The sequence below is a fragment of the Moschus berezovskii genome, chromosome 21 (genome assembly GCF_049115385.1).
Source record: "Moschus berezovskii isolate FMDL1 chromosome 21, NW_MosBer_1.0, whole genome shotgun sequence".
Taxonomy (NCBI): domain Eukaryota; kingdom Metazoa; phylum Chordata; class Mammalia; order Artiodactyla; family Moschidae; genus Moschus; species Moschus berezovskii.
In genome coordinates, this window is record NC_142480.1 from 25,022,183 (window position 1) to 25,048,258 (window position 26,076).

The following is a 26,076-nucleotide window of genomic DNA, read 5'->3' on the forward strand; positions in this document are numbered from 1 at the left end:
CCCTGATTGGTCAGTCAACCTCCAGTCTTACCTTTCTCAACCCCTCAGTTGTATTGAGTTCCTTGGGTGCTTTGCTAATACCCCATGAATAGCTTTAACACTATATTTCTCATACTATGTGTAATTGTATGTTTGCTTCTCTCTGTCCTCCTCTGTGCTGCCAAATCACTTCAGTCGTGTCCGACTCTGTGTGACCCCATAGACGGAAGCCCACCAGGCTCCCCCGACCCTGGGATTCTCCAGGCAAGAACACCGGAGTGGGTTGCCATTTCCTTCTCCAATGTGTGAAAGTGAAAATGAAGTCGCTCAGTCGTGTCCGACCCTTAGCGACCCCACGGACTGCAGCCTACCAGGCTCCTCCATCCATGGGATTTTCTAGGCAAGAGTACTGGAGTGGCTTGCCATTGCCTTCTCCGCTGTCCTCCTCTGTACCATAAGTTAATTTAAGAGTAGGGACTACCTCTTAATCGTCTTAATATTTGTAACACCCAGCACAGTGTGTGGTTATACATTCATTATGGTTTGTTAAATGAGTGAATTAGTGAAATAATTAATATAAAAAATAAGGTTAAAAAAAAGCTGGAGTGCTTTGAGAGGCCTAAGGTAGAGCTGCTGCTGCTGCTAAGTCGCTTCAGTCATGTCCGACTCTGTGCGACCCCATAGACGGCAGCCCACCAGGCTCCCCCATCACTGGGATTCTCCAGGCAAGAACACTGGAGTGGGTTGCCATTTCCTTCTCCAACTCAGGAAAGTGAAAGTGAAGCCGCTCAGTCATGTCCGACTCCCAGCAACCCCATGGACTACAGCCCACCAAGCTCCTTCATCCATGGGATTTTCCAGGCAAGAGTACTGGAGTGGGTTGCCATTGCCTTTGAATTCTAACTGGGAATTTGAAAGGGTTTCATGAAGAGATGCCTTTTATTTTGAATGTTAAAGTCTGAATAGAGTTTTTAGTGGGAGAGGAGATACCAATTCAGATACAGAGGAACCTAAGAGTTCAGAGCCTCTTTTGAGAACAGTGTGGAGCATAAGGCTCTTTAGGGGTAGGAGTGGAGGTGGAAAGGTAACCTGAACCAGATTTTTTCAAAGTGTTGAGTACCTTGCAAGGGGGATTGGTGTTCAGTCTCTGAACATTATGAAACTCTGTGAACTTATTTAAGTATGGAAGAGATGCTCAAAGTGTGATTTTGGAAGGAAAAAGAAAGAAGTTATAGATTGTGTCAAGATTTTTAATGAAAGGTATGAGGTTTTCATACTTTCATACCTTCACAGTCAGTCTCTCCCATCAGGAAGCTTCTGTAAGTCTCTTGTCCTTATCCATCAGAGGGCAGACAGAATGAAAACCACTGTCACAGAAAACGAATCAAACCGATCACATGGACCACAGCCTTGTCTAACTCAGTGAAACTATGAGGCATGCCGTGTAGGGCCACCCAAGATGGACGGGTCATAGTGGAGAGTTCTGACAGAATGTGGTTCACTGGAACAGGAAATGGCAAACACCTTCAGTATTCTTGCCTTGAGAACCCCATGAACAGTATGATAAGGCAAAAAGATATGACACTGAAAGATGAACTCCTCAGATCGGTACATGCCCAATATGCTACTGGAGAAAAGTGGAGAAATAACCAGGAAGAATGAAGAGGCAGAGCCAAAGTGAAAACAGTGCCCAGTTGTGGATGTGACTGGTGATGGAAGTAAAGTCCAATGCTGTAAAGAGCAATAAAAGAACGATATTGCATAGGAACCCAGAATGTTAGATCGATGAATCAATTGGAAGTGGTCAAACAAGAGATGGCAAGCGTGAACATTGATATTTTAGGAATCAGGGAACTAAAATGGACTGGAATGGGTGAATTTAATTCAGATGACTGTTATATCTACTACTGTGGGCAAGAATCCTTTGGAAGAACTGGAGTAGCCCTCATAGTCAACAAAAGAGTCTGAAATGCAGTACTTGGGTGCAATCTCAGAAACAACAGAATGATCTCTGTTCATTTCCAATGCAAACCATTCAATATCACAGTAATCCCAAGTCTATGCCCCAACCACGAATGCTGAAAAAGCTAAAGTTAAGCAGTTCTATGAAGACCTACAAGATCTTCTAGAACTAACACCCAAAAAAGATGTCCTTTTCATCATAGGGGACTGGAATGCAAAAATAGGAAGTCAGGAGATAACTGGAGTAAGAGGCAAGTTTGGCTTTGGAGTACAAAATGAAGCAGGGCAAAGGCTAACAGAATTTTGCCAAGAGAACGCACTGGTCATAGCAAACACCCTCTTCCAAACAACACTAGAGATAACTCTACACATGGACATCACCAGATGGTCAATACTGAAATCAGATTGATAATATTCTTTGTAGCTGAAGATGGAGAAGCCCTATAGGGCTTGTTTTGTCCGCAAAATAAAACCAGGAGCTGACTGTGGCTCCGATCATGAACTTATTGCCAAAATCAGAGGTAAATTGAAGAAAGTAGAGAATACCACTAGACCATTCAGGTATGACCTAAATCAAATCCCTTAATTATATAATGGAATATTGTACAGGAGGCAATGATCAAGACCATCCCCAAGAAAAAAAGAAATGCAAAAAGGCAAAATGGTTGTCTGAGGAGGCCTTACAAATAGCTGAGAAAAGAAGAGACACTGAAGGCAAAGGAGAAAAGGAAAGGTATACCCATTTGAATGCAGAGTTCCAAAGAATAGCACGGAGAGATAAGAAAGCCTTCCTCAGTGATCAGTGCAAGGAAATAGAGGAAAACAATAGAATGGGAAAGACTAGAGATCTCTTCAAGAAAATTAGAGATACCAAGGGAACATTTCATGCAAGGATGGGCACAATAAAGGACAGCAATGCTGTGGACCTAACAGAAGTAGAAGATAGTGAGAAGAGGTGCAAGAATAAACAGAAGAACTATACAGAAAAGATGTTCATGACCCAGATAACCACAATGGTGTGATCACTCACCTAGTGCCAGACATCCTGGAATCCAAAGTCAAGTGGGCCTTAAGAAGCATCACTACGAACAAAGCTAGTGGAGGTGATGGAATTCCAGTTAAGCTGTTTCAAATCCTAAAAGATGATGCTGTGAAAGTGCTATACTCACTATGCCAGCAAATTTGGAAAACTCAGCAGTGGCCACAAGACTGGGAAAGGTCGGTTCTCATTCCAAACCCAAAGAAAGGCAGTGCCAGAGAATGTTCAAACTACTGCACAATTGCACTCACCTCACACACTAGCAAAGTAATGCTCAAAATCCTCCAAGCCAGGCTTCAACAGTACGTGAGCCGTGAACTTCCAGATGTTCAAGCTGGTTTTAGAAAACCCAGAGGAACCAGAGATCAAATTGCCAACATCCATTTGATTATCAAAAAGCAAGAGAGTTCCAGAAAAGCATCTACTTCTGCTTTATTGACTATGCCAAAGCCTTTGACTGTGTGGATCACAACAAACTGGAAAATTCTGAAAGACATGGGAATACTAGGCCACCTGACCTGCCTCCTGAGAAATCTGTATGTAGGTCAAGGAGCAACAGTTAAAATCGAACATGGAACAATGTACTGGTTCCAACATGGGAAAGGAGTAGTCAAGGCTGTATATTGTCACCCTGCTTATTTAACTTATATGCAGAAAGCAAAGAACTAAAGAGCCTCATGCTGAAAGTGAAAGAGGAAAGTGAAAAAGCTGACTTAAAATTCAACATTCAGAAAACAAAGATCATGGCATCTGGTCCCATCACTTCATGGCATATAGATGGGGAAACAATGGAAACAGTGAGAGACTATTTTCTTGGGCTCCAAAATCACTGCAGTTGATGGCTGTAGCCATGAAATTAAAAGATGCTTGCTCCTTGGAAGAAAAGCTATGGTAAACCTAGATAGCACATTAAAAAGCAGAGACATTACTTTGCCAACAAAGGTCCATCTAGTCAAAGCTATGGTTTTTCCAGTAGTCATGTATGGATATGAGAGTTGGACTGTAAAGAAAGCTGAGCACCGAAGAATTGATGCTTTTGAACTGTGGTGTTGGAGAAGACTCTTGAGAGTCCCTTGGACTGCAGGGAGATCCAACCAGTCCATTCTAAAGGAGATCAGTTCTGAATATTCATTGGAACGACTGATGCTGAAGATAAAACTCCAATACTTTGGCCACCTGATGCAAAGAACTGACTCATTTGGAAAGACCCTGATGCTGGGAAAGATTGAAGGCGGGAGGCGAAAGGAACGACAGAGGATGAGATGGTTGGATGTCATCACCGACTCATTGGATGTGAGTTTGAACAAGCTCTGGGAGTTGGTGAGGGACAGGGAAGCTTAGCGTGCTGCAGTCCATGGAGTCGAAAAGAGGTGGACATGACTGAGCTACTGAACTGACGGGGTTTTAGGGAACAGATGAGAGTCTGAGAGACTGTATAGATGGGAAAACCATGAATAGGGAACCAAGAAGAGGGAAAACTTGGAGATCAGATTATAATAAGTACTTTTAAAAATGTTTAATGTGCGGTTAGCAGAATATATATGTAAAGAATATGATGTAGGCAATTGGAAATAGAATCTAAGATTGAGGAAAGAGCCTAGGCATAGTGATGGAGATCTGTGACTCACTTGCTTAATGGTGAGTATTGAAGCCATGGCAGCAGATAAGGAAGTTAGATGAGATGTTCCCTCATGGGGCCCTGATGCAATAAGTGGTAAATCAGAGTTGACTGCTTCTCAGTTTTGCCTTTAGATATATACTGTTCATGCCATTCAGAGTCATCTTTTGTGTCCTTTGTCTCATGAGTTGCTGACCCCAAAATAGGTCAGGAGATGAGATTTGGAGGAGTTCAGAGTGAAAAATTTTCCAAGTATATTTTCAGAGTTTCTATAGAATCATATGATGGTATAGTGTACTCCAATAAATTTTACATGTTCAGAGAAACTCCTGAGTGAATTTTTAGTTGACTTTATATGATGTAGTAGTGTTTGACATAGTATGATGAAAGGGCTCCTTAGAGCAGAATTATCAATTATACTGACACAATTTGGAGGAGCTTCCCTGGTGGCTCAGTGGTAAAGACTGCCTGCAATGTGGGAGACTCGGGTTTGATCCCTGGATTGGGAAGAACCCCTGGAGAAGGGAACGGCAATCCAGTCCAGTATCCTTGCCTGGAAAATTCAATGTACAGAGGAGCCTGGCAGGCTACAGTCCGTGGGTTATAAAGTGTCAGACACGACTGAGCGGCTAACATTTTCACTTTTGAGCCTTACTGTAGATCAGCTGAACCTGAATCTTTGGAGATGAGGCCAGACTCCTTTAAGTTCTCAGAATTTGAAAATCACTTTTCATACATAATGAAATTGCCACTTTATTAAGTTTAAAAACTGGAGTCCTTTTGAGATTGCTATTTTGATGACAGAGAATAAAGGAGGTATTAACTTCTTATTTGTAATCTTAAAAGAAATACTAATTTAAATTTACCTTTCTTTCAGTTGAGCGTGCGAGGAAAAAATAAAAAAGAGAAACTTGAAGATTTCTTTAAAAACATGGTTAAATCAGCAGATGGAGTAATTGTTTCTGGAGTAAAGGTAAGACACTATTTGGTTAACAGAGGAACTGCTTTGAGAATTTACTTCTTTTTACGAGGGAGATAGTTTGAGATTTTCCGATGTGTAGGCAGTTATATTGGAATGAAAGAGAAGTTTGGATAGTAGACTTCTTAGGCCTGGGAAACTCGGCCCCTTGCCCTGAGTTCCCCTCTTCAGAGAGCTCCTTTCTCTAAAGGGTAATGGGTCTGCAGCTCCAGGGGATTTGCCAACCCAGAGCCCACAGCCCTGTCCTCCAGACCAGCCTGTTCTCCTCATCTAGAACCCCACATTTTCCTGCCCAGATTCCGAGCCTGCCTTCGAGTTCTGCCTGTACTTCCTCCTTGAATTCTGCTAGTGAGTCGACCGTGCCTCTGGTGGTCTGTCCTCCACAGGTAGTCAAGGAGTAGAGGCCCGCATAGGGAAGAAGAGCAGTGTGCAGGATGGAATGACTGTCCGGCCTTATGCACGTGAGGTCCCTCTGGGTGCCTTACAGAATCACACGGTGGGGCACCGAGGGGCTGCCTCGGTTTGTACACTTAGCCTTAGCTTTACAAATGTTAGGGGCCGACTTGGGTTCAGATTTGAAGTTAGAAGAGCTCAACTGAAGTTTTGGTTTTGTCTCATAGTAGCTACGTGACCTTGAGAAAAGTCACTTTTCTTTCTCTAAATCTCAGGTTTCCCATTTTGAAAACGTGGTTAGTAATGCTTCCTAGCTACAGGATTGTTAGAAACACTGAGTTAGATTTAGAAAGAATGAGATGATAGGTATGCATATACTTAAAATTACCTAGGTAACACCTAGATTTTACTTAATGTTGGTCTGAAAATGGTACAATAATTGATTTTTCTGAAAACTCTTACCATCAAAATATTGAGAAAAATATTGCAGGATGTATTTTCAAAGTTTATGTAGAATCATATGATGGTATATTGTACTCCAATAATAATATTATTAAGCAAATAATAAAGCAATAAATAATGCTTTATCATCATTGCCTGTTTTTATAAATATATCTACACTAAAACTTGGGTGTAAAGTACTATTTGATTTATACTTTGATTTTGTAGAGACAGGTCAGTTGATATGTTGACAGTCTATCTCCTGTAGCTACTTTAATAAAGAGTTGACGTGGGAATTCCCTGGCAGTCTAGTGATTAGGACTCAGCGCTTTCACTGCCGAAGGCCTGGGTTCAATCCCTGGTCAAGAAACTAAGATCCCACAAACCATGCAGTGAGACCAAAAAAAGATTCAGGCTGGTTTTTTTTTTTTCTGATTATTTCCATTTTGATGCTACTTATGTTGAACTTTTTGATTAACATTAAGTATAAACCACTATATTGATTATGAGTTTGATAATTTTATTAAAGTAATAGCTGACATTTATTTGAACATTTGCAGTGTGTTGTTTGGTAGCCCACATTTCATTAATCTTTACTACAACTCTGCAAGTTAGTTTTATCTCTATTTTTCCAACAGACCTCACCTGTACTAGTTAAGAAAACTAGTACACATGAATTAACAGATTTTAAGTCACATTTTGTCACACTATTGCTACTATGTTCTGTTAATACGGGTCTCAAGTTACATCATTTCAGCTGGTGCTTTTTCAGTAAAAGCTATTTTAGAAGGGAGGAAAATAGTTCGTTGTTTTTAGTTTTAATGGATTTCTAGCTTTGTTCCAAAAGAGATTGAAAACAGTGTTTAATATGAAAATTGCTCCCAGATTGCTAATTTGGCCAGGTTCCCCAAAGCAATCAGAGAGGGCCAATGACTAAGGCTTGGCAGCATTCAGGAATGGTTCATAAAATGCATAACAGACCAAGAGAAGCAGAGTTCTACTTGTCTGCCAGGCTTTTTTCCCTTTTTCTCTCAAAAGCAATTGATTGCTCCCACTGGAGGAAATAAATGTGCTGGAGAAGCAGGATTGTAGTGGAAGAGCACAAGCTGGAATAGATTCAAGTACAACATGGGAGCTTGGACCATATGGGACCATAAGCCTTCTGCTGTAGAACTGTAGAAGACTTCTTACTTGATAGAGATGTTTTTGAAGTTTGAACTTGTTTTTGAAGTTTGAACTTACATGTTTTTGAAGTGTGAACTTGTTGGTGAAATCAATATAGTGTCTGATTATTAGAGGATAGCTATGCTGTTTAATGATGATCTTTTACGATTATAAGCAAAGCAAAGTGATTTATATGTTAGATTAAAAACAAATAAGTGAAAAAAAGCTCTTATTTTCTTTTGATCCCATAGGATGTAGATGATTTCTTTGAGCATGAACGAACATTCCTTTTAGAATATCATAACCGAGTTAAGGATGCATCTGCTAAATCTGATAGGATGACAAGATCCCACAAAAGTAAGGTTTTTCTCTGTGGCTCAAGTTTACATTGTTTAATGGAATAATTATCAAGTTATTATGTTATGTACAGTTTGTAAAAGTCTTGATATAGGGCAGTGATTTTCAGACTATGGTCTATGAAGCTTTTATCTCAAAGCCTTTTTAAGCAAGTCTGTGAGAATAAAGCTAATTTCATAATAATACTAGGATGATTTTTTTGTCCTTTTCACCATGTTGACATTTACACCAATGATGCAGAAACCGTAGTGGAGAAATTGCTGGTGTCTTAGGACAAATCAAAGCAGTGGCACCAAACTGTACTAATAATCTTTGTATTCTTTCCACAGTGCATTCAAAATTTTAAAAATTCAATTAAGAATGACCTTGATGAAGTAGTGAAACTTATTACTTATTGAAGGCTCCTCCCTTGAGTATACTTTTTTAATATTTTGAATGATGGATCGGGAGGTATGCATAAAGCACTTTGCATATGGATGTATGATTAATACCATTTTTACTTGAAAGAACAACTGACAGACAAGTTGCTATTATGCATACTTGTATATTGATAGACATTTTATCAAAAATTAATTAAATGAGCCTCACACTTCATGGAAAACTACTGGCAGTGTTTGTTGACAGTGATAAAAATCAAGCTTTCCAGCAATTGGAATCTTGGAAAACTTGTATCAGTCACCATGAGTTTGCTTTTCAGTAGTTAAAGACTTGTCTGAGGAGATTGATGGTAATATTACTGAGTGGGATACTTTTTATATACTGAAGTGCATCTGCATTTGGGAGATCTGTGTGATTCATTGAACCAGTATTTTCTAAATGATCAAAATCATGTTAAGTACCTGATAGACTAATTTTTTTTTAACAGTTGTATTGAAGTGTAACTGATATCAATAAGCTGCAGTGTTCAAAGTTTACAATTGGATAAGTTTTGACACATGTATGACATCATCACTAGAGACCATGTAATGAACATGTCCATCGCCACACAGTCCTCTTGTGGCCCTTCATAATCCCTCCATCCTGTCCCTGTCCCAGGCCACTGCTGATAATGCTTTCTGTCTCTAGATTAATTTGTATCTTCTAGAGTTGTGTATCGGAGAAGGCAATGGCAAGCCACTCCAGTACTATTGCCTAGAAAATCCCATGGATGGAGGAGCCTGGTAGGCTGCAGTCCGTGGGGTCACTAAGGGTCGGACACGACTGAGCGACTTCACTTTCACTTTTCACTTTCACACATTGGAGAAGGAAATGGCAGCCCACTCCAGTGTTCTTGCCTAGAGAATCCCAGGGACGGGGGAGCCTGGTGGGCTTCCGTCTGTGGGGTCACACAGAGTCGGACACGACTGAAGTGACTTAGCAGCAGCAGTAGCAGCAGAGTTGTGTATAAATGGAATCATACAGTATGTACTTTCTATGGTCTGGCTTTGAAATTCAACAAAATTGTTTTGAGGTTCATCTGTGTTGTATGCATCAGTAGTGCTTTCTCTTTTATTGCTGAGTGAGTGGTATTCCATTGTATAGAACACCACAGTTGTCTATTCAGCTGTTGGTGGACAGTTGGATTGTTGGTAGCTCTCACCCATTCAAAATAAAGCTGACATATGTGAGTCTTTGAATGAACATATGCTTTCATTTCTCTTGGGCAGTACCTAGAAGTAGAATGACTGGGTGAAATGTAAGTGTATGCTGCTGCTAAGTCACTTCAGTCTTGTCCGACTCTGTGCGACCCCATAGATGGAAACCCACCATGCTCCCCCGTCCCTGGGATTCTCCGGGCAAGAACACTGAAATGGGTTGCCATTTCCTTCTCCAATATAAGTGTATAATTAATTAAAAAAAAATTGCCAAACATTTTTCCAAAATGATGGTATCATTCTGCATTCCTACCAACTGCACGAGAATTCCAGCTGCTTCATATCCTCACTAACAAAGTCAGTCTTAAATTTTATCCATTCTGCTAGGCCAATATGGTTTTAATTTCAGTGATTGATGATATTGAACTCCTTTTCTTGTGTAAGTCTTTCAACTTTATTCTTCTTTATCAAAGTTGTTTTGGCCCCTCTAGGTTCCTTATTTTTTCAGATGGATTTTCGAATCAGCTCGTCACTTTCTACAAAAATGCCTGCTGGGATTTTTTATTGGAATTGTGTAGAATATAGATCAATTTGGGAAGGATTAAGATCTCAAAAGTATTGGTTCTTCTGATACATGAACAGGGTATATCTCTCTTTACTTTGGTCTTCTCAGCAATTTTTTGCAGCTTCCTTTGTAAAGCACGTACACATCTTTAGTTAGATCTCTTTTTTGATGCGATTCTAAACGATGTGTTTTTTACATTTCAGTTTCTAGTTTTTTTGCCAATATATAGAAATACATTGTGTTTTCAGCATTGAGCTTATATCTTGCAGCCTTTCTAAATCAACTCACTTATTAGTTTATTAACTATTTTGTAGATTCCTTACCGTTTTCTACATAAATGGTCATCTGTGAATAAAAACAGTTACACTTCTTCCATTCCAGTTGAAATGATGTTTATCTCTTTTCCTTGCCCATTATACTACAGCTGTACCCTCCAGTACCATGCTGGTGAAAGTGGTGAGGGCAGGCAGTGTGATCTTGTTCCTTATCTTGTGGGAAAGCATCCTTCTTAATTTGAGATGTTAGGTGTAGGTTTTTCCTAGATGCCCTTTAGCAGGTTTAAGTCAGGAGTGAATCTTGGGTTTTGTCAGATGCTCTTTTTGCAACAATTAAGATAACCATACGGTTTTTATTTTTTTAGCCTGTTAATACGGTGAATCATGTCGATTGATTTTTCAGATACTAAACCAATCTTTTATTCTTGGGATAAGTATCACATATCATTGGAGTTTAATGTGATGGAGTATGCAGACTTCATTGATAGGACTTTAGGTTCCCCAGTGTGACTGACCCTTAAAGAAACTAGTGCTTGTTGAGTAGAGTATCCACAGTTATCTGAAAATATTAGTAAAATACCTCCTGCTTTTCCAACGACATACCTGTTTGAAGCTAGATTTTTTTTTCCCACATACTTGAGCAAAAATATTATGTCACAGTACAATGAATGTAGAAGCAGATAAGAAAATGGAGCTATTGACTGTTAATCCAGATACAAGAGGTTTGCAAAAATCTAAATGTCACCATGGTCACTGATTTAAAATTTTTTCATTTAAATATTATGTTAATATATAATGGTTTGAATACTGTTATTTTAAAATAGTAAATATTAAGACTGTACTTTCGGGGATCGTTTCTATCATTTGTTACTCTAGAAGTTTCTCTGAACACGTAGAGCACCTGAAACCGCGAGCAGACGCACTTCACACAGCAGTCTCTGCTCCACGGGAAGCCGGCTCGTGGCGTTGCTTCTGCAGCTGCTACTTGCTGTTGTTGATTGCTCTCCTCCTCCTTTGGGAGAATAAGAGGGAGAAAATGCTGTCTAGGTGGTTTCCTTAAGAAAAAAAAAAGTAAATACTTAAATTTTTTTTGTTTTACTTAAAGAAAACATAACTGTCTGTACTGTACAGTGCTGCAGACCCAGAAGTCTGTCTGAATAGTCTTTGCTCTTGTGTGTCTCCCTGGCCCTTTGCCATGCCCTTCTCTTCATCTAGAATGCTCTTTCCTCCGCTTTGCCTGGTAAAGACTTCCTCACCCTGCAAGCTCCAACTCCTGCTGTAGTGTCTGTAGACCCTTCCGACATCCTCAAATGGAATCTGTCTCCCCTGCTCCTCAAGTAGTTTATAGCTACTTCCAGTTCCATATTCATCATCATGTATTATAGTTTGTGTCGTTTCTTTCTCTAGACTTCGGTATCTCATATTACATACACATTTTTTGGCAGGTACGTATTCAGTAACTATTTTTTTTAATCCATGAATAAATATATTAAATCCTTAAAACTTTTTCCATAGGTGCTGCAGATGATTACAATAGAATTGGTTCTTCATTATATGCTTTAGGAACTCAGGATTCTACAGATATATGCAAGTAAGGATTCTGATTTAAAACATTAAACAAAATTTTTGTTGGCAGCTCGGTCACACACACTACTGCTGACCCAGCAGTTGTTTTGGAATATTTTTGTCAAAACACATTGACAGTATAGAGCTTCTTTATAAACTTAGGTTGGTGTTATTTTTCTCTTCCTTTTCTCTCTTACTTTTTTAAATCCGAGAAATAAAAATCGACCTTAGTATATATAATTTTTAACATTTACAGTGTTTTAGTTGATGAAAATTTGCCAATTTGTGTGTGTGAGAGAGAAACAATTTATATTATAATGTTCTTAGATTTTGATAAAGTTTATTTTAAATAAGAAATGCTGTTTTAGAATTAGAATATATATATTAATATATATTTTGTTGGAGGCCAAGTTTTACTCTTTGGCCACCTGATACAAAGAACTGACTCACTGGAAAAGACCCGGATGCTGGGAAAGATTGAAGGCAGGAAGAGAAGGGGATGTCAGAGGATGAGATGGTTGGATGGCATCATCGGCTCAATGGACATGAGTTTGAGCAAACTCCAGGAGTTGGTTGTGGACAGGGAAGCCTGGTGTGCTGCAGTCCATGAGGTCGCAAAGAGCCAGACACAACTAAGCAACTGAACTGAAGTTTTAATCTAGCCATAAATCTAGTTGCTCGTGTAATGTTGTTTAAACTTAACTCTCCGTTGAAAATAGCTCAAACATACTTTTAAAATATTTAAGAGGAAAAACTGTTTTCATAGTCCATGCCTTTCTCTAAACCACATCCTTAAACTTTTCTCTAGCATATCCTGTCTCTGTAGACATGTCAGATCAAATTTTTCAGCAAAGCAGGATACCATAGCCTACTAATTAACTAACATGCTACCTTCCCAAAGAGTTAGTTCTTAAGTCTTTGATAAGAAGGGAAAAAACGCAACCTTGCCATATGTTCCGTCTGTCCGTCCGGTCGCTCAGTCGTGTCCGACTCTATGCGACCCCGTGGACTGTAGCCTACCAGGCTTCTCCGTCCATGGGATTCTCCGTCCATGGGATTCTCCAGGCAAGAATACTGGAGTGGGTTACCGTTTCCTTCTCCAGGGGATCTTCCCGACCCAGGGATCGAACCCGGGTCTCCCGCATTGGAGGCAGACGCTTTAACCTCTGAGCCACCAGGGAAGCCCTGCCATATGTTACCTTACATAAACCTGTCAGAGCAAGTTCTTTTTAGTAAAGTGAAGTTCATAAAATTCAGCTTTCAATAGTATATGCCCTAATCCAAATATAATGTTGTCTGTCATATTTTACAGAATGCCCTTTAATAGTTTGGCATTGGGATATTTTTTTAGTTGGCATCAGCATTTGAAAGATGGACTTTCTAGTTGAAAGCGACAGTGGGGACTTCTTGGTGGCCTGGCAGTTAGGGTCTGGGCTTTCACTGGGGTGGCCCCGGTTCAGTCCCTGGTCAGGAACATCCTGCAAGCTGCAAGTGCAGCTCCCCTACCCACCCCCGAAAAAGTGAAAGTGAATTCTGAAATACAGATTGGCTATTTGTTTCTATTGTTTTCCAAAACAAAGCAGCTCTATTTGAAAATATTTAAAATGTAGTTCTTTGGATGTGATTGTTCTGTACATCTGTAGTAATTTAAAGGTATAGACTTTATTTAATATTATGCGGCATATTACTAAAGGACACCAAGACAAAGGCTGTTCTTTTTTTAATATTTATTTAATATATTTATTTGACTGCACGAGGTCTTCATTGTGGCGTGTGGGATCTAGTTCCCTGACCAGGGATTGAACGTAGGCCCTTGCATTAGAAGCATGACGTCCTAACCACTGGACCACCAGGGAATTCCCAAGACAAAGTTTTTAATGTATGGCTTAGACTGTTACCTTGAAATGGGAGGATTTTCTATAACAGTACATCACGGGGAATCTGTTATATGGGTGCTTGTACAAAGAAAGATTTTTGTTGAACTAGATGAAATCTACAGTGAAAAAAACATTACATATTATTATAATGAGATTAAGAATGTTCATTATTAATATGGTTTGGGGTGTGTTCTTTGAACATTTGCAATAGAAAATTATTTCAAAGATAGCTTATGATGAAATATTTTTCCCTTCCAGGTTTTTTCTTAAAGTTTCAGAATTGTTTGATAAGACAAGAGTAAGTACTATTAATTAACCTTTGGGAGTATAAATCTCTGCAAACAATAGTGTTTAACTTGTTGGGCTGTGTTTAACTTTATTAAGAAAGATGAGTTATACTTCAGAAGAATGAAGAGGCAGATTTAGATTTGAAAATAATGAGTTTTTCAGGAATTCACTTTTTGTTATGGTGTAAAAGTTCTTGATCAGAAAATGTGTTCAGTAGGAAACTGGGTTTATTTTTATGAAAAAAATCATTTCTTCTTCGGGATTTTGTAAGCTAGAAGAAAATCTTGGATTCACTATAACTTTACCAAGGTTATTGTTTTTGATCCCCCATGAAATACAGAGTTAAAAGTGAGTTGTAGCAATGTAAAGCAAATATATAACTGCATGAAATTTTCATTCATTGTAGTAATAATTCAATACTGATACAGTCTTGGTTTTCAGGGGTCATATTTATTTATAATAGTTATGATCGTTAAATAATATTTAACATTTTTTATAAATTGATAGAGTAGTGAAAATGTTTACTAAATGTTTAATGGTACTTAGCTAATTAAGATTAGTGGTGGCTAGTCCATTGTAGAGTCTGGTTTCATCATGATCTTGTCAACTGAGCTATGTGTACTGAAGACAAGTAGAAAAAAATAATATTCTCTGCCAAAGGAACAAGTTCTTAAATACGTAAATGTTATACTGGGGTTCCATATAGCCCATTATTCTGCCTTTGATGTTTGTACCAGTGAGCATTTTCTGGAAAGATATAGTTGTTTTCTTGAGTCTATGCATTTATATCAAAAGGACAGGGATCTATCACAAAATAGCCTTATGTGCCAGTTCTTTCAAAAGTAGATGGAAAGTTGGGATTAGATGCGCAGAGATTTATTGTGAAAAGCAAAAAGGAAGGAGCAGGAATCGACAGGAGGAGCCTTCAGATGACAGTGCCAGTCTGCACCTGTGAAAGGAGAGGGAGAGGAAAGAGGGCTGGCTAGGCAGGGTTTCAAACTACAGCATAGTTCTAAGAAAGCTTCATCCAGGTCACAGGGGAGTCCCTAAGCCAGAGCTGCCCATTAGAGGAGTTCTGCGTCAGGCAAAAATGGACTGGGTGGGGAGGATAGAACATAACTTTGGTATGAGCATGATTCCAGATCCAGAGATACTGCAACTGGGGCTATCAGCGAGCCACTATACTCCTTTCAGCAAGCATTTCTCTTGACCGAGGTCCGGGTGGCACATTTCGATAACCCCCAGATTGTTATTTCCGTTAGCATGTGCATCGTGTTCTGGTTACTATGCACAGGTTACAAATCATCCCAAAATCAGTAGCTTTAAATAGCAACTATTTGATTAAGCCAGTGAACTCTGGTTCAGGAAATCAGAAAGCGTGCAGCAGAGATGATTGCCTCTGCTCCATGATGTACCTCCACAGGAAGGATATGAAGGCCAGGGCCTGGAATTATCTGAAGGCTCTATCGTTCCTGTGTCCAAGGGTTGATACTGGCTAGCAGCTGGAACTTCTGCTAGGGCTGTTGGCTGTAACACCTACATGTGGCTTTCCTATGGAGCTGCTTAGGCTTCTTCACAGCATGGTAAAGAGGTTCCAAAAGTGAGCATCCCAAATGATGGGAAGAGGAAGCTGGGGCCTGGAAACTGGCGTGGCATCATTCCTGTATTGGCCAAGCAGTCTTAGAGCCCAGACTCAAAGAGAGAGGACACACACCCTACTTCTTAATGGCAGGAGAGGAGCCCCATTTAAAAGCACCCAACATTAACTAGCATATCAGGAAGTAAAGTTTGTTTCTCCACAAAGAAACTTAAAGTTTTTTCTAACTTTTTATTAAAGTATACTATACATGTAGAAAAAAGCACATAACAGAAACATACAGCTCAGTGAAATATTATTTCACACACCCATGTAATGAGAATTGGAGCATTACATCAATTCAGGTGCCCAACTCCCCTTTGAGCTGCCTTCTGAGTCACCACCTCTTGCAAGACTAACCACTGTCCTAGCTTCTAACAGCAAAAATTAGTTTTATTTTCATATCTTATATAAATACATATGTAGTATATATTCTTCTTTGTCTGGTTTCTTTTAATTATTATGAGATTTATTGGTGGTGTTGCATGTAGGTATAAGTTCCTACATTCTCATTGCTGTATTGTTTTCCATTGCAATAATATACCTAACTTTATTATTTGTTCTACTGGTAGGCATTTGGATAGTTGCCAGTTTGAGGTACTTTACACAGAGTACTGTTGAGAACATTTTTTATTTATCTTCAGCTGAACATAAGTATGCATTTCTGTTGGGTGTATGTAACTTGGAGAAGTGATGGTTCATAGGATACCCGTGTGAAAAGCTTTTGTAGGTGAACTGTTTGCCAAAGTGACTGTGCCAGACTGAATGTGAGCATTGAGCTGCTGCACAGGGTTGTAATATTTGGTATCTTTTCTTACTTTAGCTCTTCTGGTGGATGTATAGAATTTTTTTTATTTTGACAACAATTTCTGACTTAGATTGCAAGAACAGTACAAAGAATTCCTGTACACGTGTCACCCAGATTTCCTTTCCTTCTGTTGTTGTTCGGTCACTAAGTCTTGTCCAACTCTGCAGCCCCATGAACCTGCAGCAAGCCAGGCTTCCCTGTCCATCACCATCTCCCAGAGCTTGCTGAAATTCGTGTCCATTGAGTCAGTGATGCCATCCAGCCGTCTCATCCTCTGTCACCCTCTTCTCTTGCCCTCAGTCTTTCCCAGCATCAGGGTCTTTTCCAGTGAGTCAGTTCTTCGCATCAGGTGGCCAAAGTATTGGAGCTTCAGCTTCAGCACCAGTCCTTCCAATAAATATTCAGGATTGATTTCCTTTAGGATGGACTGGTTGGATCTTCTTGCACTTCAAGGGACTCTCAAGAGTCTTCTCCAGCACCATAGTTCCAAAGCATCAATTCTTTGGTGCTCAGCCTTCTTTATAGTCCAGCTCTCACATCCATACATGACTACTGGAACAATCACAGCTTTGACTAAACAGACCTTTGTTGGCAAAGCAATGTCTCTGCTTTTTAATACACTGTTTCGGTTTGTCATAGCTGTTCTTCTAAGGAGCAAGCATCTTTTAATTTTGTGGCTGCATTCACTGTCTGCAGTGATTTTGGAGCCCAAGAAAACGAAATATGACACTGTTTTCCACTTTTTCCCCATCTGTTTGCCATGAAGTGATGGGGCCAGATGCCATGATCTTTGTTTTCTGAATGTTGAGTTTTAAGCCAGCTTTTTCATTCTCCTCTTTCACCCTCATCAAGAGGCTCTTTAGTTCCTCTTCACTTCTGCCATTAAAGTGGTATCCTCTGCATATCTGAGGTTGTTGATATTTCTCCCAGCAATCTTGATTCCAGCTTGTGCTTCATCCAGCCCAGCATTTTGCATGATGTACTGTGTATATAAGTTAAATAAGCAGGGTGACAGTATACACCTTGACGTACTCCTTTTCCAGTTTGAGCCTATCCATTGTTCCATGTCCAGTTCTAATTGTTGCTTCTTGTCCTGCATACAGATTTCCTTAATGTTAATTTTCTACATTAAAGTTATTTTATTCCAAAAAGTCCATATTTATTGTTTTTTGCCCTTTGTGTACATTTCTCTCTCTCTTTTAAAGACAAGAATTAATTTTGAAAATTTATTTTTTAATTGAAGGATAATTGCTTTATAGAATTTTGTTGTTTTCTAAGAATCAGTTTTAATGTAGCGGGATGATTATCAGTGATTCTCCTTAGTGTCATCAATATCTGTTTGACAAATGTTCCCGGTTGTCTTATAAGTGGCTTTTTATAATGGACTTTCTTTGAATCAGGATCCAAATGAGGTTCCCATATTAGATTTGGTTGACATAATACATTCTTCTTTATCCTCTGTCTCTCCAGAGTGAATGAAGAGTTCTTAATTTTTTAGTCTGACATGGCTGCTTCCCACTTCACCTCACCTCAGACTTAACCACACCACTTTAGTTTTCTGTTGTGTTTTTTTTTTTTTTTACTTTTACTCTTTGGTATTTTCAGGCACATTTTGTTACTGTTTTAATGTTGTTTTGTGGTTGTCTGCAGCAGGGGGATTGGTTTGAATTACCTAGTCCGTTACTACTGCCAGCCTCTGTTACTTTATGGTCATGTGTGCATATCATAGGTGCTATTAAAATGAATAGAAAAATACAGGTGAACCTAAAAAATGATATCGAAACTAGTTACAGCCAAGAACTTGAGTCAAATATAGAGTCCTTCCATAAATTCACTAATCTCATTTGATCTCACCATTTTTCTGTTAATTTTTTTTTTGTCAGTTACATACAAAGACAAGTAACAGGCCCATAGAAAGAATGGAAGGAAACTTAGCTTAAATAGGAACTGATACTGTAGTTACTTACAACTTTAATTTTTTTATTATCTTCATTTTTTTATTTTTAAAAATTTATTTTAATCGGAGGCTAATTACTTTACAAATATTGTGGTGGTTTTTGCCATACATCAATATGAATCAGCCATGGGTGTACACGTGTCCCCCAATCCTGAACCCCCCTCCCACCTCCCTTCCCACCCCATCCCTTGGTTGTCCCAGAACACCAGCTTTGAGTGCCGTGCTTCTTGCTTTGAAGGTGCACTGCTCATCTGTTTTGCATGTGGTAATATATATGTTTCAATGCTAATAACTCAAGTTGGCCCACCCTCACCTTCTCCCACAGAGTCCAAAAGTCTGTTCTTTACATCTGTCTCTTGCTGTCTTGCATATAGGGTTGTCGTTAACCATCTTTCTAAATCCACATATATGCGTTAATATACTGTATTGGTGTTTCTCTTTCTGACTTCACTCTGTGTAATAGGCTCCAGTTTCATCCCCCTCATTAGAACTGACTCAAATGCATTCCTTTTTATAGCTGGGTAATCCATTGTGTATATGTACCACAGCTTTCTTATCCATTCCTCTGCAGATGGACATCTAGGTTGCTTCATGTCCTGGCTATTATAAACAGTGCTGCAGTGAACATTGGGGTACACATGTCTCTTTCAGTTCTGGTTTCCTCGGTGTGTATGCCCAGCAGTGGGATTGCTGGGTTGTATGGCAGTTCTATTTCCAGTTTTTTAAGGAATCTCCACACTGTTCTCCATAGTGGCTGTACTAGTTTGCATTCCTACCAACAGTGTAAGAGGGGTTCCTGTTTCTCCACACCCTCTCCAGCATTTATTGTTTGTAGACTTTTTGATGGCAGCCTTTCTGACCTGCATGAAATGGTACCTCATTGTGGTTTTGATTACATTTCTCTGATAATGAGTGGTGTTGAGCATCTTTTCACACGTTTGTTAGCCATCTATATGTCTTCTTTGAAGAAATGTCTGTTTAGTTCTGTTGGCTCACTTTTTAATTGGGTCATTGATTTTTCTGATATTGAGCTGCATGAGCTTGTGTATTTTGGAGATTAATTCCTTGTCAGTTGTTTCGTTTGCTGTTATTTTCTCCCATTCTGAAGGCTACCTTTCCACCTTGCTTATAGTTTTCTTCGTTGTGCAAAAGCTTTTAAGTTTAATTAGGCCCCATTTGTTTGTTTTTGTTTTTATTTCCATTACTCTGGGAGGTAGGTCATAGAGGATCTTGCTGTGATTTATGTCAGAGAGTGTTCTGCCTATGTTTTCCTCTAAGAGTTTTACAGTTTCTGGTCTTACATTTAGATCTTTAATCCATTTTGAGTTTATTTTTGTGTATGATATAACTTTAATTTTTTTTACAATAATTAAAAAAGAACGTACTGAGTGTAGAATGTAAATACTGATTAAATACCTAATTTTTTTTTCTATTTTAGAAAATAGAAGCACGAGTGTCAGCTGATGAGGACCTCAAACTTTCTGACCTTTTAAAATATTACTTAAGAGAATCCCAAGCTGCTAAGGTAATTTTATTCACTTTTTTAAAATGGACTGCTTTACAGAAACCCATCATCTCTTTAGAAGTTGTTAGACTTAAGCTGGTTTAAGATGACTTATCTCTTGATTTTATATTTTCAAGGGTGATTTTTTTTTCTCCTTTTATAGATTGTAGGTCACGGAACCCCACGTTAAAGTCTCCTCTATTAACTTCTGATACAGTTTGTCTGGAACTTCTTTTTTTTTTTTTAATTTGATATATTTAGCCAGGTGAAATACCTGCAAAGACAAAAAGAAAACACCCAAATAACAGTTGAACAGCTAGAGGATTCCTAATTTGGCCTATCTAAGTCCTCTGTTGAGGCTGTCTGCTCAGTTGTGTCCAACTCTTTATGACTGCATGGACTGTAGCCCGCCAGGCTCATCTGTCCGTGGGATTTTTCCCAACAAGGATACTGGACTGGGTTGCCATGTCCTCCTCCAGGGGACCTTCCCTACCCAGGGATCAAACCCACATCTCCTGTGTCTCCTGCATCATGGCAGATTCTTTACCACTGAGCCACCAGGGAAGCCCTCTGTTGAGGGTGAGAGAGTCATAAAACAAGGATATGTTTTATTTTAAGGCATCTCAGATTTCATTTTGGAAATCTGTCCATGTGTAAAACTAAAACTCTTGCTAATCAAAGAAATGTTTAACAAAAACTTCTAAAAGCGCTGAAATCTTAGTGACTCAGATACTCCAATTCAATGTTAATTTATGAATTGAGATGTACAGAAAATTCCCATCTGGTCCCTGGTGCTTTGAATACCCTTGTTTTATTTCTCATCAAATTATAAATAACCCTTTTAACTTTGAGGACTTAAGTACTTGCAGATATACTGTCCATATCGAATTTGTTTTAAATCAGATTGTGTATTATAACTACTTAACATTGGTTGGGCAGGGTTAAAATAAATTGTTCACTTTTGAAGACTTATTATTATAATATGTAATTGTTTGTAATATATTCATAAAAGGGAAGGCTGCTCAACAAATATAAAGGAATAAGCTATGCATATATACAACAAGATGGGTCACTCTCAAAATAATTTTGCTGAGTGAAAGAAGCCCAGCAGTAAAGACTGCAGTTCACATTAGCGTTCACTCTTGGTGTTGTACATTCTGTGGGTTTGGACAAGTCTGTGGTGACATAAGTATCATACAGAATAGTTTTCCTGCCCCAAAATCCTGTGTTCCATCTGTTCATTCGCCTTCCTCCTAACACTTTTTGATACTTTCATTGCCTTTTCCAAAATGACATATTGCAGAGTCTTTTCATATTGGTTTCTTCACTTGGTAATGTGCATTTAAGTTTTCCTCTATGCTTTTCAGGACTTGATAGCGCTTATCTCTTTAGCAGTTAATAGCCTCTATCCATCAAGTTTGTTTATCCACTGACCTTACTGAACGGTTGCTTCTAAGTTTTGGCAGTTATGAATACAGCTGCTGTAAACATCCATGTGCAGGTTTTTGTGTGAACATAAGTTTTCAACTCCTTTGAGTAATAAACAGCAAAAAGAGTTATATGTGTATTTTGGATAGCAGTCCTTTCTATCAACATTTTTAACTGTCAGGGAAAGGAAAGGAAAGTGTTAGTCTCTCAGTCATGTCTGACTCTCTGCGACCTCACGGACTGTAGCCCGTCTGGCTCCTCTGTCCATGGGGATTCTCCAGGCAAGAATACTGGAGGGAGGAGCCATTCCCTTCTTCAGGGCATCTTCCCAATCCAGGGATTGAACCCGGGTTGCCTGCATGCCAGGCAGATTCTTTATCATTTGAGCCATCAGGGGAGCCCCTGAGCCACCAAGTACACATCAAAACCATGGAGTTATATCACTTCACACCCACTGGATAGCTGTAGTCAAAAAGACCACAGTGTTGACAGGAATGTGGAGAAATGAGACCACTCATAGTTTTGGAGGAAACATGTAAATGGTGCAGTCACTTTGAAAGTAGTCTGGCAGTTTTCTCAAGAGGGTCAGCATAGAGTTATGAGGTGACCCTGCAATTCTACTTCTAAATAATGAGCTATGAAGGAGAAGTGAAACATGAAAACATACCCACAGAAAAGCTTAGACACACATGTTCATAACAACATTTTTATGAAATAGCCAAAAAGTTGAAACAAACCAAATCTTTCGGCTGATGAATGGATAAATCAGTGTGGTATATCCATACAGTGAAATATTTAACAATAAAAGGTATGAAATACTGATTTCATGCTACAAATAGATGAACTTGAAACTTTATGCTAAGTGAAAAAGCCAGACAGGGGAGTTCCCTGGCATTCCAATGGTTAGGACTCTACTCTTTCACTGCTGAGGGCCCAGGTTCAGTCCCTAGTCAGGAAACTAAGATTCCACAAGGCAAGCAGCCAAAAAAGGAAAAAAAATAAATAAAAGCCAGGCAGAAAAGGCCACATATGAAATTATTCCTTTAAGAAATCTATTTATTTGGCTGTGCTGGGTCTCTGTTGCTATATGGGCTTTTCCCTAGTTGTGGCGAGTTGGGGTTCCTCTCTACTTGAGGTGCATGGACTTCTTATTGTGGTTTCTCTTGTTGGAGAGCACAGGCTCTGCAGCATGCGCTGTAGCACATGCTTCAGTAGTTGTGGCTCCCAGGCTCGAGAGCACAGACTCCATAGTTGTAGCAAATGGGGTTGGTTGTCTTCATGACATGTGCGATCTTCCCGGATCAGGGAGGAAAACCGTATCTCTTACATTTGCAGGCACATTTTTTACCCCTGAGCCACCAGGGAAACCCAGGATTCCTTTTTTAATGAAATGTCCCAAATAGGCAAATCTGTAGAAACAGCAGATGAATAGTTGTCCATGACTGGAGGTGGGGGCTGTGGGAGGAAATGGGGAGTGATTGCCAATGGATATGAGATTTTTTTGGGGGGTGACAGAAATGTTCTAAAATTGAGTGTAGTGATGGGTACACAACTCTGTGTGCATATTAACCATTGCATTTTGCTCTTTAAATGGGTGAATTATATGGTGATATGATACCTCAATAAAGCTGTTACCAAAAAAATTTAGAAGAGTAACTGACCTGTGGCATTCAGTGTGTAAGTGTTAGTTCCGATGATGGTTGTTAGGGGTGGGGAAGGGAGGATGGCAGCAGCCACTAGATACAAGCAGCATATGTTATCATGAAGCATTCTGTTTTATAGGATCTCCTCTATCGAAGATCCAGGTCGTTAGTGGATTATGAAAATGCCAATAAAGCACTGGATAAAGCAAGAGCGAAAAATAAAGATGTTCTGCAGGCTGAAACATCCCAACAGTTATGTTGTCAGAAATTTGAAAAAATATCTGAATCTGCAAAACAAGGTACTCTTACATTAACCTTTAGTCATCAGGTATGTTTTACACCTGTTACACAAGTAGTTAATCCTAATTTGTTTTGTTCACAGAACTTATAGATTTTAAGACAAGAAGAGTTGCTGCATTCAGAAAAAATTTAGTGGAACTGGCAGAGTTAGAACTGAAGCATGCAAAGGTAGTGTCATATTAAAGATTTAACAATTTAAGTGACTTGAAATTTAGGAATGAGTCTGTTATGATACTTTATACTAATTTTAAAAATAGGAAATCTTAGACTTGTGAGGATTTTAAAGATTATCTAATTTCAGCAAGAATAGTATCTGCAGTGTCTCTAATGGTCAGCTCTGCAAGATTCTAGTACCTAATATGGAGAAACAGTATCATTTTTTGACTAGTTAAATAAATTTTCTTTACTGTCATTGCTCATTTAAAATACTATACCCGAAAATGGAAACATTGTGTGAAATGATTATTGTACATATTTCTTGTTGCCACATGTTTTTTTAATTGAAGTATATAGTTGATTTAGAATGTTGCATTGATTTCAGGTGTACAAAAGAGTGATTCAGTTATATACATATATGTATATATTCTTTTCCAGATTCTTTTCCATTATAGGTTATTACAGAATATTGAGTATAGTTCCCTGTGCTACACAGTAGGTCCTTGTTGTTTATTTTATATATAGTAGCTTGTATATGTTCCCTTGTGGCTCAGCTGGTAAAGAATCCGCCTGCAATGCTAGAGACCTGGGTTTGATCCCTGGATTGGGAAGATCCCCTGGAGAAGGGAAAGACTACCCACTCCAGTATTCTGGCCTGGAGAAGTCCGTGGACTGTATAGTCCATGGGGTCGCAAAGAGTTGGACACAACTGAGCGACTTTCAGAAAAAAAAAAAAGTGTGTATATGTTACTCTCAAATTCATACTTTTGTGGTAAAAAACATAAAATTTACCATCTTAACAATTTTTAAATGTAAAGTTTGAGTAGTGTTAAGTATATTCACGTTGTTGTACACTGGATTTCTAAAACTTTTTCATTTATTGAGCATTTATTTTAAAAATGTAATTGCAGGCCACATGTATGTCTGTTAAATTTTCGCTTGCTAGCCTTAGCCCCGGAGAAGGCAACGGCAAGCCACTCCAGTACTCTTGCCTAGAAAATCCCATGGACGGAGGAGCCTGGTAGGCTGCAGTCCATGTGGTCGGTACGAGTCAGACATGACTGAGCGACTTCACTTTCCCTTTTCACTTTCACACATTGGAGAAGGAAATGGCAACCCACTCCAGTGTCCTTGCCTGGAGAATCCCAGGGACGGGGGAGCCTGATGGGCTGCCGTCTGTGGGGTCACACAGAGTCGGACACGACTGAAGTGACTTAGCAGCAGCAGCAGCAGCAGCCTTAGCCCAGCTCATTGAGATCTTTTGGAAACTTGGGTTTGATAATGTAGTGTTTGACTATTACACTAGTATTTCCTGTCAGTTGTTTGATATTTGCTCCTTTTTATGTCATCTAAGTTTTGATTTAAAAGGTTGATCAGGATTAAATGAATCTGTGTTTGTTAATCTAATTTATAAAAGTAAGTAGCACCAAAAAACTTTTAGTTGCCTTCTGTTCTTTCTATACTAATTGATATTAACTTATTAGTTAATATTATTTGGTTATATTTGTTTGAATAGTTATGAATTCACTTGTTTATACGATTATCCACCATTATTTCTCCATTTTATCTGTGAAGGACATTAGTATCGAGCCTGTGTTGGTTTTCTGATGTTCACTGTTTATGTTCTTTTTAAAGAGGTTATAAACTATCACAGATTTTGTTATAGATTAAGGATGAGTTGACAAACTATAACCTGTTTTTGTACAGCCTGTGAGTCAGAAATAGCATTCATGTTTTTAAATGATTATAAAAAGATCAAAAGAATAATACTTCTTGACATGATAGTTATATGAAACTCAAATTTAACCTATAAAGTTTTATTGAAGTACAGCCAAGTTTATTTGCTTATGTTTTGTCTGTGATTGCTTTCATACTACTGCAGCAACGTTGAGTAGTTGAAACAGACCAAATGTCTCTGAAAGTCTAAAATGTTTACTGTTTAGGACTTCACGAAAAAAGTTTGCTGACCCATGCTATAGATGGGTGTTAGCTTCCGGTTTCCAGATTTCATACTTTTTCCAATTCTTTCTGAGGTGTGTTCTTTGGGTGCCAGTTTCTCACATCTGTTCTAGTCCAGTCGTTCTGAACTAGTGGTGATTTTGCCCCCCAGAAGACATTTAGTAATTTCTGGAGACATCTATGGTAGGTTATGGAGAGGCCGGAGGCCAGGGTTGCTACTCAACATCCTCCGATGCACCAGAGAACCCCCACAAGAGGGGATCATACAGCCCCAGTGTCAGGAGTGCTGAGCTTGGAGAACTCTGTTCTCTCAGATTTCTTACTGATTTTGTAAGTCTAAACAAAATCTCATTTTGGTCCCAGAATCCAAGTAAACCATTCCAGAAAGAGTAGATAATGGTTTAATTTACAGCAAGATGTTTGAAACTACTTTGGATTTTATTTGTTATAACTGACATATATGACTTTACCACATAATTGAAGTCTAGTTATAACAGAAAGAAATGTTGGAGAAGGAAATGGCAACCCACTCCAGTATTCTTGCCTAGAGAATCCCGAGGATGGAGGAGCCTGGCGGGCTACAGTCCACGGGGTTGCAAAGAGTCGGA

General features: G+C 38.9%; 1 protein-coding gene and 1 non-coding gene across 2 annotated transcripts in view; both read left to right on the top strand.

Annotated features, from left to right (window-relative positions):
- The window catches only part of SNX6 (sorting nexin 6), a 49,022-nt gene that overhangs the window by 19,287 nt on the left and 3,659 nt on the right, over positions 1 to 26,076 (top strand). Inside the window, exons 7-13 of the mRNA XM_055418230.2 lie at positions 5,476 to 5,571; positions 7,827 to 7,932; positions 11,862 to 11,937; positions 14,048 to 14,087; positions 19,917 to 20,003; positions 23,193 to 23,352; positions 23,436 to 23,521. Coding sequence (XP_055274205.1) covers positions 5,476 to 5,571; positions 7,827 to 7,932; positions 11,862 to 11,937; positions 14,048 to 14,087; positions 19,917 to 20,003; positions 23,193 to 23,352; positions 23,436 to 23,521 — 651 coding nt within the window. The remainder of the gene's footprint in view (positions 1 to 5,475; positions 5,572 to 7,826; positions 7,933 to 11,861; positions 11,938 to 14,047; positions 14,088 to 19,916; positions 20,004 to 23,192; positions 23,353 to 23,435; positions 23,522 to 26,076) is intronic.
- On the top strand, positions 11,179 to 11,398 carry LOC129550824 (small nucleolar RNA U3). The gene has a single exon (XR_008684951.1). It is a non-coding gene; the product is annotated as a small nucleolar RNA U3 (small nucleolar RNA).